Source organism: Polypterus senegalus, chromosome 12, assembly GCF_016835505.1.
Source record: "Polypterus senegalus isolate Bchr_013 chromosome 12, ASM1683550v1, whole genome shotgun sequence".
NCBI classification, from domain to species: domain Eukaryota; kingdom Metazoa; phylum Chordata; class Cladistia; order Polypteriformes; family Polypteridae; genus Polypterus; species Polypterus senegalus.
The window spans coordinates 90,011,447-90,026,918 of record NC_053165.1 but is presented as its reverse complement, the minus strand read 5'-3'; the positions used below and the strand labels follow the sequence as shown (position 1 = coordinate 90,026,918).

The 15,472-nt window shown below is 44.5% G+C and overlaps 1 protein-coding gene across 1 annotated transcript in view; it reads right to left on the bottom strand.

The window, feature by feature from the left end:
- Window positions 1-11,395, bottom strand: part of LOC120541339 (NAD(P) transhydrogenase, mitochondrial-like) — a 59,683-nt gene extending 48,288 nt beyond the window's left edge. Inside the window, exons 1-2 of the mRNA XM_039772862.1 lie at window positions 11,033-11,395; window positions 4,952-5,181 (exon numbers count right to left, since the gene is read on the bottom strand). Of these exons, the coding sequence (XP_039628796.1) occupies window positions 4,952-5,181; window positions 11,033-11,171 (369 nt within the window). The 5' untranslated portion in view covers window positions 11,172-11,395. The remainder of the gene's footprint in view (window positions 1-4,951; window positions 5,182-11,032) is intronic.
- Window positions 11,396-15,472: the final 4,077 nt, after the last annotated feature.

Below are 15,472 nucleotides of genomic sequence, written 5' to 3'. Positions count from 1 at the left end.
CAAACGGTTTTCTGATTCACATTTTATTGTAAGTTCCTCCACTCTGGATTTCGTCTGCTGTGGCATTTCAGACGCCCTTGAAATAGACTTTCTTCTGGCATCTGAAGTGGACCTTCCAATTCTACTCGTTTTTTTCGGTGGCATGGGTATATTAGCGAAAAGGAAGACAATTATAACATGTTACATGGTATTACGTACGGAATAAGCACCACAGTCAGATGAATTTAACTTATTTACAATGCGTCACAAAGCGAACAAATAGCACCAGTCAGTCAGAAAGACCAACACTGAAATCATACTGTGAGTGGGAAAGCAAGCAAATAGCACCACAAGTATGGAAAGCCAGTGAGAAAGTGTAGCACTGAAACCATACGGGGAAAAATGGCGAGGAGGGGTGCTCTGTTTCTAAGGAGTGTCTGTATTGAACTGTGCTGTTATCTAACGGACGTTGGCGAGGGTAACTACAGAGAGAAGTGACATACAATCACTGCTGTGTGTTGGGAAAATGGCAGAGGAAGGATGCTGTCTTTTTAAGGCGAGTCTCTATTCAAACATGCTGCCATATAAGGGACGTTGGTGAATGAAATACAGCACTACCAGTGCGTGTGGGGGTGTGACCCGCAGAAACATGGGTGTGTGAGCCGGTCATGCACACTGGGTCGTTCACGTTTTACATCAATCCCCCTTCACCTGATCAAAGCAGTCGGCCTTGTCATACTTGGACACTTCCGCCATCTCTTGGAAATTTAAAGAAACATGGGTAAAGAGCGATGCACAGGGACCAAAATGTGCCACTAGATGGTGCCGCTGTGAATGTGTGTTGCAACGTGCGGCCTTCTTGTTGATGAGAAGTACGGGGATGTGTGCCGAATGTTGTGTTGGTGAAAAGGTGCCCTGCCCTTCACCACGGATATTTTTCCCCAACCAGACATACCCCATGACCTCCTCCTTGTCACAAAGAAGCCCCATACCCAGTTTGGTGGTGATCATACACCCGGTGCAGATTTGTATGGCGGACAAACAAACATACATCAACTCTGCTTTATATATTAGAATTACATGTTCACAATTCTGCAACGCCAGTGGGGTGCGCTGGGCTGGCAACATCATGTCAAAGGAGACCCACCGAATGAAGGCAGCAGGCTCAGGTACACCTTGTGCGTTCTAAAGGACATTCAAGCAGTTCAGTTTGCCACAAGTTCTAGAAACATCTCATGAGTTGAAGCAAACAGGATGGACCAGAGCACATTTTGGAGCGCAGATGCTAACAGAAATGAAAGATTTCACTTTTTTTTTTTTTAATTTGCGATCCGTTCTGCAAACACGTTTTTAGTTTGTCGTCAGGGGGTGTGAAGTGTAGATTGAAGAGCGGGATTGGCAATTCGATTAAGTTAAAATTAAATCTACTGTACAACACCATGAAAGCGTTCTGAAAGTGTAAAAGGGGTCTGAATATGTTACGGATACTCCATTGGAGGGGTGACCAGGACGGTAAAATGCTAGACGACAGGAAAATGGACGGCTGCAGGCCACCTGCGGTAGATCAGTTGTCTGATTTTTTTATGCCGTTTCTTCGGTCACAAGTGTCTTTATGAACAAAACGCAGAGGAATTTCCTTTTCACATTTCCTCGCTTTTAGTTGCTCCCAGAGATCCTTTCCATAAAAGACACCCTGAAGCTTTTCCTTCTCTAACATCTATGGATGTCATAACCATCTTGTCACTCAGATCTCTTTATCATTTGACTCCCCTTTTGTAAAACACAAAGGAAATAAAAGCCTAAATCAGAACAATTCGGGATAGTATGGAAAATGCAAATTTAAAACAAAAAAATTTTTTTTAAAGTGCAAGCAATTCTTAAATCTCCGACTTGTATTTCATTGTAGACAGTACAAAGCCACGATATTTCACGTTTTGTCTGATCAATTTCATTTTATTTGTTAATATTCATCCATTCCTGTATGTCAGGCCTGCAACACAATTCAAAAATAAATTGGGACGGTAAAGCATTTAGCACTTTGTAATGTCACCAATTCCTTCTCACAACACTTCAAGAAGATGTTTTGGCCCCGCGGATGCCAAGCGATGAAGCATTTCACGTGGTATTCTGTCCCATTCTTTCTACAAACGCGTCTTAAGGTGTGCAGCAGTACGGGGTTGTTGTCGTCGCATTTCTTGTGTCAAAATTCTCCACACAGTCTCTACTGGGGACAGGTGAGGTCTGCAGTACCCGGACCCTCATCTTGTCACATATGCAGAATATCATTTTGCATCGTCTTGTTGAAAAATGCATGGACGTTTCTGGGAAAAGATGTCATCCTGATGGCAGGATACGCTGCTCTAAAATATCAATGTACTTTTCTGCATTAATGCTGCCGTCACATCATGGCAGACCTCAGCTTTTGGACTTGTTGCTGAGAACAGTCTGGATGGTCCTTTTCGTCTTTGGTCTGGAGCACACAGTGTCCATTTCTTCCAATAAGGATCTCGTCTGACCACAATACACACTTTCATTATGTGATGGTCCACCCCAGATGCTGCCGAGCCCTAAGAGGTTGAGACGCTTCTGGATATGACTAACGTGAGGCTTCTTTAATGCACAGTTAGGTTTGAAGTGACATTTGTGAATGTAACTCCGTATTGCAGTGCTTGACAAAGGTTTGCCAAAGTCATCAGACCTTGGCCATGTGATGACATCAGCTGTTGATTAGCAACACTTCTTGACACTGTGATGTCTAAGGGGTTGGAGATCATTGGTGTTCAACATAGGCTTGCGACCTTGCCCTGTACGCACTTAAATTCCTCTACATTCCTTGAATCGGTTATTATTATGCACAGTAGGTGGAGAAATATACATCAGAAAAATCTAAATCTTTCTTGGAGGAACATTGTTTTGAAACATTTCAATAATCTTCTCACACATTACTGAAAAACAGGAGACCCTCTGCCCATCTTTGCTCCTCAAAGACTTGGACATGGGTATCAAATCCAGATTTACCATCATCTGCTTGAAATCACATCATTACTGAATGTTACCTCATTTCTGGACCTAATTTTCCCCATCCCAGTTTTTTTTTTTTTTTTGGAATGTGTTGTAGGCCTGAAATGCAGGAATGGATATACAGTCAGGTCCACGAGTATTTGGACAGTGAGATAATCATCATTTCAGCTCCGTATGCCACCACAGTGGATTTGAAACAAAGCAGCCATAATGTGATTGAAGTGTAGACTTGCAGCTTTAATTCAAGAGGTTTAATAAAAATATCGTATGAGCCGTTTATCTATGACAGCCATTTTTATACCTGGCCCTCCTATTTTCAGGGGCTCAAACGTATTTGGCTAAACTAACTTAATCCTAAATATAACGGTCATTTTCAATATTTGGTTGAAAATCCTTTCCAGTCAATAACTGCCTGAAGCCTGAACCCCTGGCCATCTCCAGTGCTGGCTGTCCACCCTCGTGTTTCTTTGTCAGGCCTTTACTGCTGTTGTCTTCAGGTGCTGCCTGTTCGTTGGACTTTCTGCCTTCAGTTTTGTCATCGGCGAGTCAAATGTGTGTCCAGTTTTGTTGAGGCCAGTTGATTGTCTTGGCCATTGAAGAATGTTCCACTTCTTGTGTTGAAAAGCACTTGGTTTGCTTCAGGATGTTGTGGCTCGTTATCCATCTGTACTGTGAGGTGTCGTCCTGTGAGTTTTGCAGCATTTGTCTGACTCTGAGCAGATGGTACAGCACACTGGACACTTTAGAATTTATTCTGGTACTTCTGCCAGCAGTCATTTCATCAATAAACACCCGTGAGTGACTACCATGTGCAGCCATGCACGATCAGGTCATGACCACTTCATCTGTGAAACATGGTGAAGGTCGTGTTTTCATTAGGTCATGAGCTGTTCCTTCTCTTCTCTTTTCATCATTCTGCTCCATATCGATCTTAGTTTGCTTTGTCCAAAGAAAATTGTTCCAGAACTGAACAGGCATTTAAAAAATGTCTTCTGCCAAAGTCTAAATTTGTCTTTCCTGTGCTTGAGGCTCACCAGTGGTTTGCACTTTGTGGTGAAACTTCTGTCTTTACTTTCCTGAAGTCTTCTCTTCATTGTAGACTTTGGCAATGACAGGTCAACCTCTTAGAGAGTGGTCTTGGTTTGGCTACATGTTGTGAATGGGGTTCTTCTTCACCACCAAGGACAGAATTCTGCACTCATACAGCACAGGGGTCTTCTGTGGTCTTCCAGAACTTCTGGTGTTGCTTAGCTCTCCAGTGTGTTCCTTCTCTTTAAGAATCTACCAAATGGCTGACTTGACCACTCCTGGTGGTTCTGCGGTCTCTCTAAAGGGTTTGTTTTCTCTTCTCAGCCTAATGATGGCCTGTTTTTACTTGCATGGACAGCTCTTTGGGCCTTATATTGAGAGTTCACAGTGACAGTTTCCAAAGTAAATTCCACAATTGGAATCAACTGCTTAATAGTTAATGAAATCACAAGGGACATGCTGACATCTGGCTATGGAACAACTGGTCAGTCAAATGTTCAAACACTTTTGTGCCCCTGGAAATGGGGGACCAGGTATAAAAATGGCTGTCAGTGCTAAACGGCTAATACAAAATTTTTGTTAAACCTCTTAAATTAAAACTGAAAGTCTACACAATACAATACTACACTTCAATCACATAATGATCACTTTATTTCAGATCCATTGTAGTGGCGTGCAGAGATAAAATGAGGAAGATTGTGTCACCGTCCAAATAGACCTGACTGTATCACTTAACAAATGAAGATGACCAGACAAAGCTTTTAATGTTTTACATTCCTACTGTCTGCAATGAAATAAAAGTCAACATGTATTTAAAAAACACTGTTTTTTTGTTCTTTTCTATTTGCATTTTCCCCCATCATCGTAGCTTTTTCTGATTTGAGGTTTGTACTCATACACTAAAGTCCATTTTTAACGGTACCTTGAGGATAAGGTCAGAGCCAAAGACATTCTTGGTGTCGTTGATTTTTGCCCCGGCTTCTTTGTATTGGTCGTCTGAAAACTTGGCCTCTTCCCCAGCTCCGCTCTCCACTTGCACATTGAAGCCTTGTTTGACCAGAGCCTGGACGCCAGCAGGGGAGACGGCCACTCGCCTCTCGTTTTTGAGAATCTCCTTCGGAACGCCAACCAGCAAATCTTTATATGGGACCCCTGAAACGAGAGGCAGGAAGTTCAGAATGAGATACAGCAGGGAGGGCCACCAGAGGAGCAGAGTTACTTGGAGAAAATGTAAAAAGGAATTACAAATGTTATTACTATGGCGGAATACTGTGGACAAAGTTAAATAAACATACTGCGATATTAGATTAGATAAACTTTATTAATCCCATGGGGAAATATTCACAATGTGACAGTAACTAAAAAATACACTATGCAAGCATACATTTGTTACAAAACAGGTTTTTTGATGCTCATTTCTTGAAGTTTTTATTTCATTCAGTGACACCGCACTCGACATGAGAAAAGTCTGAGCTGGCGTAAGCCAGCCTAATCTGGGGCGGCCATGAAATCTATTGATTTACTTCATGAGGTAGAAGGGCCTCATAAACAAGAAGAATTGCATCAGATATTTAAAATATTACAGGGTGTCTGGACATTGTGACAGGTGGCCGGTCCCATGCCCGGCCGGGATGCCCCTTCAACACTGGATCCGGTGGAGAAGCCATGGGATGCACTCTGTGTCCCCTGGAACACCTGGTGGCAGCCCTCCTGGGTTACATCAGGGCCACAGGTGTGGGACTTCAGGGCTCAGACCTGTTGGGCTTTGTGGCCACCAGCCGGAGGAGCTGCACGGCTTAACAAACCTCTGTGGGTTGGAATGCAGCCACACCCGGAAGTTTAGCCTAAATTAGGCCAATGACCACCTGGAGCACTTCCGGGAGGGCTACATAAAGAGCCTGCAGCCACTGCTCAAGGGCCAGAGTCGGGTGGAGGAGGACAAGGTTGCTTGGGAGGAGTGGTGGAGCCAAGGAGAGAAAAGTGCTTCTTGTACTGGTGTGATTAGTGCTGGGACTGTGTATTATTACCTGTGGGTCACGAGGAAGATGTGTGCCCACAGGGGAAGAAAATAAATAGTTTATTTTATTGTATATGTGTGTCGGGTCAGGAGCTATATAGCGTCAAGCTTACAACATTTAAAATGTTGGAAGTCTAAATATTCTCGATGGTAACAGAAAAATGTAATTTGTCACCTCTAATTGAGGTCCGTGAAGGGCTAGACCCCTAGGAGAGGATCAAAAGTCATCTCATATTTGTAATCACTGACCTTGAAATAGTCTACACTACGGATGTCCAACTCTGGTCCTGGTGGGCTGCAGTGGCTGCAAGTTTTCATTCTAACCCTTTTCCTAACCAGTTTTCGCTGCTAATTAACTCCTTTACCCTTCATTTTAATAGCCCAGTTTTGAAGGATTCAGTCCTCTGTGTGGATTCATTTCTTCATGAAATGGCAGCCAAACAAATGAGATATAAAACATATGACCAGCTAACTTGGAACATCAAACTCCAGATATATTTCACTCCAACCAGTTTCTTAATGAGAAGTCAATTCTTGCTGTTAATTAAAGCGGTTACTGAATATTAGGACTTGTTGCTGCTCTCATTTTGCCACAGCACACTGTTGATTTTTTCTTTTTTCTAAGACCACCATGAAGATGTTTTGGTGACCTGAGCAGACCAACATGAGCAAGGCCTTCACCTTTCTTTATTTTGAGGTGAGCTGGTCATGTAGTGGCTTGTTTTGGGTCTCATTGTTTGGCTGATCATTAAGGAAAATGAAACAACTTAGGGGGTCCGAGTCATGCCAATTAAAACAAAGGCAAAACAAGTTAATCAGCAGCAAAAGCGACTCACTAATTAATAAGATGGTTAGAATGAAAACCTGCAGCCACTGCAGCCCACCAAGACCAGAGTCAGACACCCCTGGTCTAAAAGGATACCCCATGTGCTTGAACTTTGTCATTTTTAACCTTCCAGGACTGGTTCTTAGAGGGCTAGGACCACCAGAAAAGAATCCTATACCACAAATATGATCACATTAGTGACCAGCGATCTCAAAATAACACTTCACATGCCTGTAAGATGGATTAGCATTTGTTGAAGTTTTATGAAAATTTTGACCCCTCGTACCCCATTAGGGGGTGAAGCCCTGGGATGGTCTGACATGGTCTGCACAACTTCAGCAATAACTACGCTTTGTCAGAAGGGTGTCATTTCCTGCAAAAGATATGGTCTACAAATGGAGGTTTTTTTTGGGTCTGGGGGAACCATGGGGGGGGAAGCTCAGAAATCTTGATGTCTTACATAACTTGCATATCAAATCTATGTACCAAGCTCTTAGGGTCACCAGTGAGCCTAACCAGCATGTCATTGGGGTGTGAGGGGGAAACCCACTGGGATGAGACACCACTGGCCAGGATTTCAATCCACAACTCATTACTAGGACAACAGGATGGCCGTTTGTAAGAAATAAATCCAAAATGAAAATCTTCCATATAATAAAGGCCAGTGTACATACTGAAGGCATGCCCGCTGACTCCCCTTGAGCACATGAGTGTGCGATACCAATATGAAGAAGTGCCAGTGGCAGACGTCATCTGGTATCATTCACAAACTCTTAAGGGTCTCAAGAACACTGCAGGGCACAATAAGGACCAGAGGCCAAAGGGTGGGCATCATAAGAGAAAAGGACTGGAGCTTCCATGCCCACCACCTGCAGAAGCTTGCACCATTTCACTAGTCAAGCTGCCCAACATACAAAGAGACTGCCATGGAAGGTGGGCTGCATGGTGGTACAATGATTAGTGTTGCGGCTGGGGTCAAATCCCAACCTTGTCCATGCAGTGTTGAGGAGTTAGCCCAAGTGGTGGAGGTATGCGTGTGTGCCGGTGGTCCCGGTGGTGGACTGGCATTCCATCCAGGGCTGCTTCGGGTTTTGCACCCAATGCTACCAGGATAGACTCCGGCCTGCACAACCTCGAATTGGACTAAACGAGTTTGCAAACGATTAACTGACAATGAAAGGCACTATATAGTTTTTTTGTTTTTTTTTTTAATTCACTGCGAGATGGAATCTGTCCCATTGGCACCGAGTGCAAGGCAGGAATCAACCTTAAAAAAAAAATCACTGATCTTTATTATTATCATCATAAATTCCTGTAGGTCCACTTATTCAGTTCATTGGGAACAAAAAGCCAATCCAGGCAGCATTGGGAACCAAGATAAAACACAGGGCATCAGTGTATCACACTTTATTATTGTTTCCATTTTCTAACACATTTTAGCGTCACAAAGAGCTGCAGTCTGCCCGGCAGCCTTGTGCACAAACCAGGAACCAACCCTCCATAGGGCCAGTCATCATAGGGCATCGGGCACCCACATGCTCATCCGCACAGGCCCAATTATGTACCCAGTAGGTGACATGGTGGTGCAGCAGTTAATACCCCTTTTTCCACAAAGACCCGGCATCCTGGGCTTGAATCCAACACTCTGTCATTGTCACTGTGGAGTATGCAAGGCATTTACTCCCACATCCCCAAAGCCTTACGAAAGGGCCATGTGGTGGTCAAGTGCCTGCCCCAAGCTGCCTCCTGACTTGCATCCAATGCTTCCAATTAGGCTTAGCGATTCTGAATTGGATTGAGAGGATTTCAAATAGGGGTGGGCACAGAGGCAGCACTAATGGCACACAGTAAGGAAAGCAGCGTTCATGACCTGGGTGCTCACTTTGTGGCACTTGCATGTTCTCCCTGTGTCTGCATGGGTTTCCTTCCATAGTCCAAAGACTAATTGACCTCTTGTGTGTGTGTGTGTTCATGTGGGTCGGTGATGGACTGAACATTCCAGGCCACTACAGACATAAAACACAAGGATTGTTCCCGCCTTGCACCTGATGTTTGCTGGGATAAACTCCAGTCTACCCTGTGACCCTGATCATGGATGGACGGGGTTTGAAAATGCATGGATGGATTTCAGATAGATAGATAGATAGAGATAGATAAGGCACTATATAACAGATAACATCAGGCGTGCGAGTCCAAGAAACTCCTCACAGGCTCATTTGAGGTATGTAATAACCCGCCAGGACAGGAGGGGTCACGGTCACAAACATGCATGAATGTCTCCTTCTCTCCCCACAGCACTGAGAAACCACCCAGTGAGGGCATTTAGCTCCACCCCATCTGGTCCACACTACATAAGAAGCCTGGCTACCTGGAAGTAGGCATATTTTTATGTAGAGTGGATCAACAGACAAAGCTGCCTGAAAAGCCCCAGAATTTGACGACTGAGGAGCCTATGATTTTCCTTTTGCTGATTTGACCAGACGGGTTGCATTTTAAAGCCGCAAAGTCATTTATTTTGGACTGCAGAATTAAAACAGTAAAACCCGGTTGGTGTCCCAGCCATTCTTTCGTCTTTGTCCTTTCATTAAGGCACTCAGCCATAAGAGATATGAAAGGGAGAGATAGAAAACACTATATGATATCCAGACATATAGATAGATGTGAAGGCACTATATAGACAGACAGATATGAAAGCCACTATATAAGATTGACAGACAGGTGTGAAAGGCACGATAGATAGATAGAGTACTATATGATAGCCAGAATGACAGTCAGGTGTGAAAGGCACTATATGATAAATAGATACTTTATTAAATTCCTAAGGAAATTACATGGATATCAGTTAACCTGATGAAGTATTGGGAGAAAACTGGAAATTCCACACAAGAAATCTCAAAATGTACAGTTGTGAGACAGCTGTGCTACTGTATGAAAGGCACTATAAAGTATTAAAATGAAGCCAAGAAGGGTCCTGCATGAACTCAGCCCAAGCAGAGGCCCAGTGGGCAGATGATGTCAGGGCTGGACTGATTCACTTTTCAAACGCAGGGGTGCTCCAAGTCCACTCCCCGTCTCTCGTATTGCTTCTTTAGGATATGCCAGGCCTCACATAAAAGGTTGAGGACCCTCCTTGATCCACAGCCCTGCAATCTGCCCACCTGCCATCTTCTTTAAAAACGTCAAGCAGTTAAGCACCTGAATGGTTGAACGTTACTCAGGGTATGAAGTAGAGCCGTTCAGATATTCTGATGAACGCTGCGGCCGAGCAGTTGCTCTTCCATTCACCTTTAAGTTTCACATTTCTGTCCTTAATTGGTTTGGTTTCTTCCCACGGCAGCAGGACATTATTAGCAGCTGCTTGGACAGCGGCCAGCAGTAAATCCAAACAAGGCCTCCCGAGAAAGCAGGCCGTGGTGAACGTCTGACAACATTCGCAAACTCTTAAAGGGAAACGGCGCGGAGACGGAGAGCTTCAGACAAAACAGCGGCGTTTGTGAAGATGTCTGATCGGGTAGAGCGACCCGCCTAATTAATCAATGGTGGCACCTCTCTTTGACCTTCAGTCCAAAGGGCTCAGACAAAAATCAGATGAAGTGCCCCTCAACACAAAGGCAGCCACTAACACTTTCTTCGATAAGAAGGCCATTACAGGTTTCTCGATAGAAAAACAGTTAACTGCTTTAGTGACCAAGTAAAAATGTGGATATGAAAACCTGGACCCTTAAAGTGCTTGGGGGGGGGTCATTACTGTCACATGTGTGTCATGACCTTGCTCCCAGTATGTTGGCACTAAAAAAAACAAAAAAAAAACGTGAAGGTCACACTGTAAGATCTTTCTCAGACCCAATGGATGGTGGGGCACCAGAGCTGACCCCAGTAAGCAGGACCCACCCCTGGACTTGGTGCCACTCTATCTTCAGGCTTACTCCTGCACAGGCCTGTATGAAAATCACCAGGTCACCTGCATGTCATTGGGTGGCAGGCGTGGGATTTGAACCCAAGGTGTTGGATGTGCAAGGCACTTGCCATGAACCCCCAGGGTTAAAACAGCACCTTATGAGCTTTTCAACTCCTGTGACGGCACTAAAGCAAAACACACGACGGCCTGAAAGACGTTTGGAAGTCACAAAACACCGCAGAGTCGGCCGGCCGTAGCATACCTCGGGGTGCCTGCTGGTCCTGCAGGGTCCTAAATGTCCTAAAGGATCTCTTTCCAGTTGCTCTGTGGATTCCTCCATGGTGGACACCTTGAAGCAGGAGTGGAGAGCAGCTGGAGGTGCAGCGAAGTAGGCAGGCCATGGCTTGATTAATTCTACAGATTGGTCCAAATCTTCTGAAGGGAATAGAAATAAAAATATAAAAATAAATTTCAAGAATTTAAGAAGTCATTGTTTGAAGAGGCGGAAGATCCTCTGCTTGCTGTGCACTGTCCCCGAGGCCTCCACCAGCCGGCTGAGCGTGTCAAGGCCGAGGACAACAGTGGGACAAGCTGACCCCTTTCAGGCGTCCCCCTCCCTGGTTCTCATTACAGCTCAACGAGAACTGGACGTGTGACACAAATAGCACTTGGCAGCCTCCTCCAAGCAGGGCACCACAGATCCAGCTGCAGAGCAGCCTCGGAGCGGCGTGTGCCAGTGTCACGCTTTTTGAGTTTTATCACGGTCACCCGTCAAGGGCAGTATTGGCAAAAAGAGGAAAGATGAAAAAAAAAAAAAGTCTGGCCGAGTTTCAGCCACTTTCTGGCACAGGTGGGTAATGTCTGTGCCCCACTGCCTCAGAGTCCTAGGGTTCAAATCCCAGCTGGTGGACTCTCTTGGTTGGTTGGTTGTTAATTGGGTCTTTGTGTTAAGTGATTCAGACACCCAACTGGAATTGTCATGGACAGGCCTGCAGCTCCCATGATCATGCGAAGTTTGCTAAAGGATTGCTGGATCATTACAAATCTGAGGTGGGCTTCCATTCCCTGGTCACTCCAGCTCCTCACAACCTGGAAATTGGCTAAATGGATGGATGGATGGATGGTGATAACATGACTAAACATCATTCTCGAACATACTTTAGGGGGTCATGCAAGACAGGAACCAAGCCTAGATGGGAGCCCAGGCCATTACAGGGGCCAAAAGACGCTATATAAATAAAATGTATTGGTAATGTAAAACTGATCAGTTATCCTCGCTTGAGCCAAAGAACCTGCTGTAAAATGCTAAGGAAAGTTGTATCCCTCTGTCGGTCACATGATCAGTCACAAACCACTGGGGCTTCCACCTTTACCTTGGTCTTAATCGAAAGCTTGTGACACAATACGATCTGCTGAAGCAAATATTTTGGGTACCAGCAACATCTGTAGTGTTACGAGGGTTCACATCTGTCTTATGGAAAACCACGCAAGAGGCTGACATGGCAGAAGGGAAAAAGAACAGCAGTGGGCAACATCTTTCAAGAGTCAAGTGCATTGCTGGGGCCGATTATGGAAACAGAGTGTGACTGGAGCCCACAATGCCTATGGCATGAGTTGCGCAACACCCACACCACCACGTGACGCCCACAATGGCTGTGACAAACTCTCTATTATGTGCCCTTGTACAATGTGGTTAGCATTAGGGCTGGTTGGGTTTTATCTGATTCAGATAATGAGGACTGTTGAACAAACCAGCTGACATATTTGACTGTTCAGGGTAGACCTCTGGAGGGTCTGTGAATTGTCAAGACGGACATCAGAAGCCATTCTGTAAAGGGCATTGTGGGCGTGATATGACTGATGTGAAAGGATATTGCAGACTGCGGTTAGACCCATCTCAATCATAGAAAGAAGAAAAACTGCGCCATCTGCTGAGCATCAATCGCATTACCAAGGAGGCTCATACCTGAAAGAAAAAGAACAGCAGCGCCATCGGCTGAGCCTCAAGTACAGAAAGAGAGAATGCAGACTAATGCCTACACCAAGTGCCCTGTGCTTCTGTCCTCACACCAAACTGATTGTTACGATTGTAAAATTATGGTGCTACACGATGGGGATGGCATGAAAAGGAACTCCATCTTCAACATCTGCTGAGCATCAAGCCAAATACAGGACACTGAGGTACATAGCAAAGTGGGAGATGAGCGTGAATTCAGAGCTATCGAGCAGTTGGCTCATTGGTATGCCAGACAAAGTCCATGGTACAGAGAAGGCCAGAACAACGACAACAAAGAAACAAAAACGTATGGCGAGAAGCAAGGAGATCGTCGAATACTCCCAATGTCCGCCCATCCTTCCATCAATGACTGGTTGAAGAGTACTACATAGAAAAGTTTGATCAGCGACGTGCATACTGCAGGGTTGGAATTTGTCCATCTGGAAAACAAAAGAAGGTGCAGAGAAAATGGAAACATTCAGCTTGCTCTGTGTGAACCACCTTTGAGGAGCAGCAGTCCACGTGTTTCCTAGAGAGTTTTTTCAGTTGATTAAGTAGGATTTGCAATATCTGTGTGCTTTATTTTAGAATTATTTAGGTCAAATGTAACTTTTAATTGGGAAAAAAAAGTGTGATCAAGACTATAAAACTGACACTACAGAACTCATAAGGGGAACATCACTTACAAAATTGTGGGTATTTAAACAGGAGTTTAGCAGTATAAAAATGCAGGATAAGGCATTGCACAGTCAAGAACTGACCCTAAATTAGAGAGCAAGGAATAGCAGAAACTGCCAGGAATGAATGAAGTGAGCAAAGGCGACCATGATGTGAAGTTTTAGACCACTAAGTGGGACACAGGTTGCCATCATTGATTCGCGAGTAGGTTGTGGTCGGCCACACAAGCGATTGATTGTTATCACTGCGCAATATGTTTCCCTGTTTCTAAGTGAGTTTGTTCCACCAAGGAGGACACCACATAAAACCCAGTAAACCCCCATGTGTCCTGGGCGGTCTTGTCATGTATTCCTGTAGGAGTCCAAAGCACATTCTTAAATCTACCAGTTCTCTAACGGCACTGTGTGGCTCTTTACTGGGCTGTGTGCTTCCTCGTTAGAGCCATTGCTTGGTCAAGTACCATTTCATTCTGGGATGGGTTCTGTGCGCATGATGTTGGCTCTTTGTGCTTTGATAAACTTTTGAATGTGTGGAAAGAAGCTGAAAATCTTAAAATGTATGGTAGGCCGCTGGACACCAACAAATTAGGAGAACCTGAACTCGGCCCGTATTACTGTATGCAGAGAGAGTTCTTTAACAGCCATGACCCACCAGTATTTCACAAATCTTCTAAAGGTTATTTACTGTTTGGAACCTGTTACAGATATAAAGAAGTGAACGGTTCTGTTCTGGAACCTTCACATGGAGGTGTGTGTGTGGGTCGGGGGGATTGGTCTTTAGGGAACCAAAAATAATTCCTCCATGGCATCAGTCTGAAGAGTTGATCGCTCTGGCAACTTTAAGGGTGCAGGGCAGATTAGGTGATGGAGCCGCCTTCACTTCTGATGACATGGCCAATGTATGAACCAACAAGGAAAAGGAAAGACGTTTCGGAATTTCAAACAGAAGCAGCCCCTTTTAATTGCATTTCGCCTCTTTTTGGCTTCATCGGTACGACTAATAGCCACCGTGTATTTTCCATATTGGCCACAAGATGGCAGCAGTGGGTTTCTCCGTATTTAACAAAGCGGCTCAAACCGCAGCATGCAGGGGCCTTAAGTTAGTTGGTTCAGATAAACCTCGAGCAACTCCCACCCTGACCACAGTGGAACCAGGCGGAGCTCGGGGGTCTGTAGCCAGACTCTGTAGGGGTCAACTCCACCTAGTTGGAGCTCCAGGGTGGGAGGCTCCGGGGGTCATAGACTTATTCTTGGAACAAATTGGAGTCACTCGTTTCCAGAAAGGGGTCCTCAAATCTCTGCTGACCGGAGCCCCCACACTGCAGCTCCAAGCAGATGATCTGCCCCTTTTATACTGCGGTTCAGATTGGGGCTGTGGAGGGTTACCGTAATAAAGTAGGACGAGTGTCCATTAACTCCACTCCAGGCTCTTCAGGTCTGGTCACGGAGAGCCACAGTGGCTGCACGTTTTTATTCCAATTCAGTTTCTACATTAAAAGCAAATTCTTGTTGGAGAAACCATGATTGCTCAATCAACAGGTTTGTATTTCGTTTTCATTTATTTAGATACCCAACCCTGAATGGTGTCTTTCAGTTGTAAACAGCTGCATTTCCCATTTGTTCACGCGCTTTTTCTTTTCTTGACCAACAGCCAAGTAACAATGAGGTGCAAATAACAAAACAAACCCGAATTTACACCGCTGGGAGTTCATCCTCTGCTTAAATAACAATGGTTGCAAAGAAATGGAACAGAAAAGGTGAAGGACTGAGTTACGAGTCTGTCCCAGTGATATTCAAAGAAAAAGAAAAAAAAAATCTAGAAACGACCAGACATGTCAGAATGCCAGCCTGAATAAAACAACTTATCATCAGGAAGAGGTGACTTCTGATTAAGAAACTGGGATGAAGCAAAAATAAATAAATAAATCTCAACAGAAATCTGGGTAGATATGAAAGGCACTATATTCCGTATAGATAGATAAGGCACTATAAAACGATACAGAGAAATAAATTAAAAAAACATTATAGA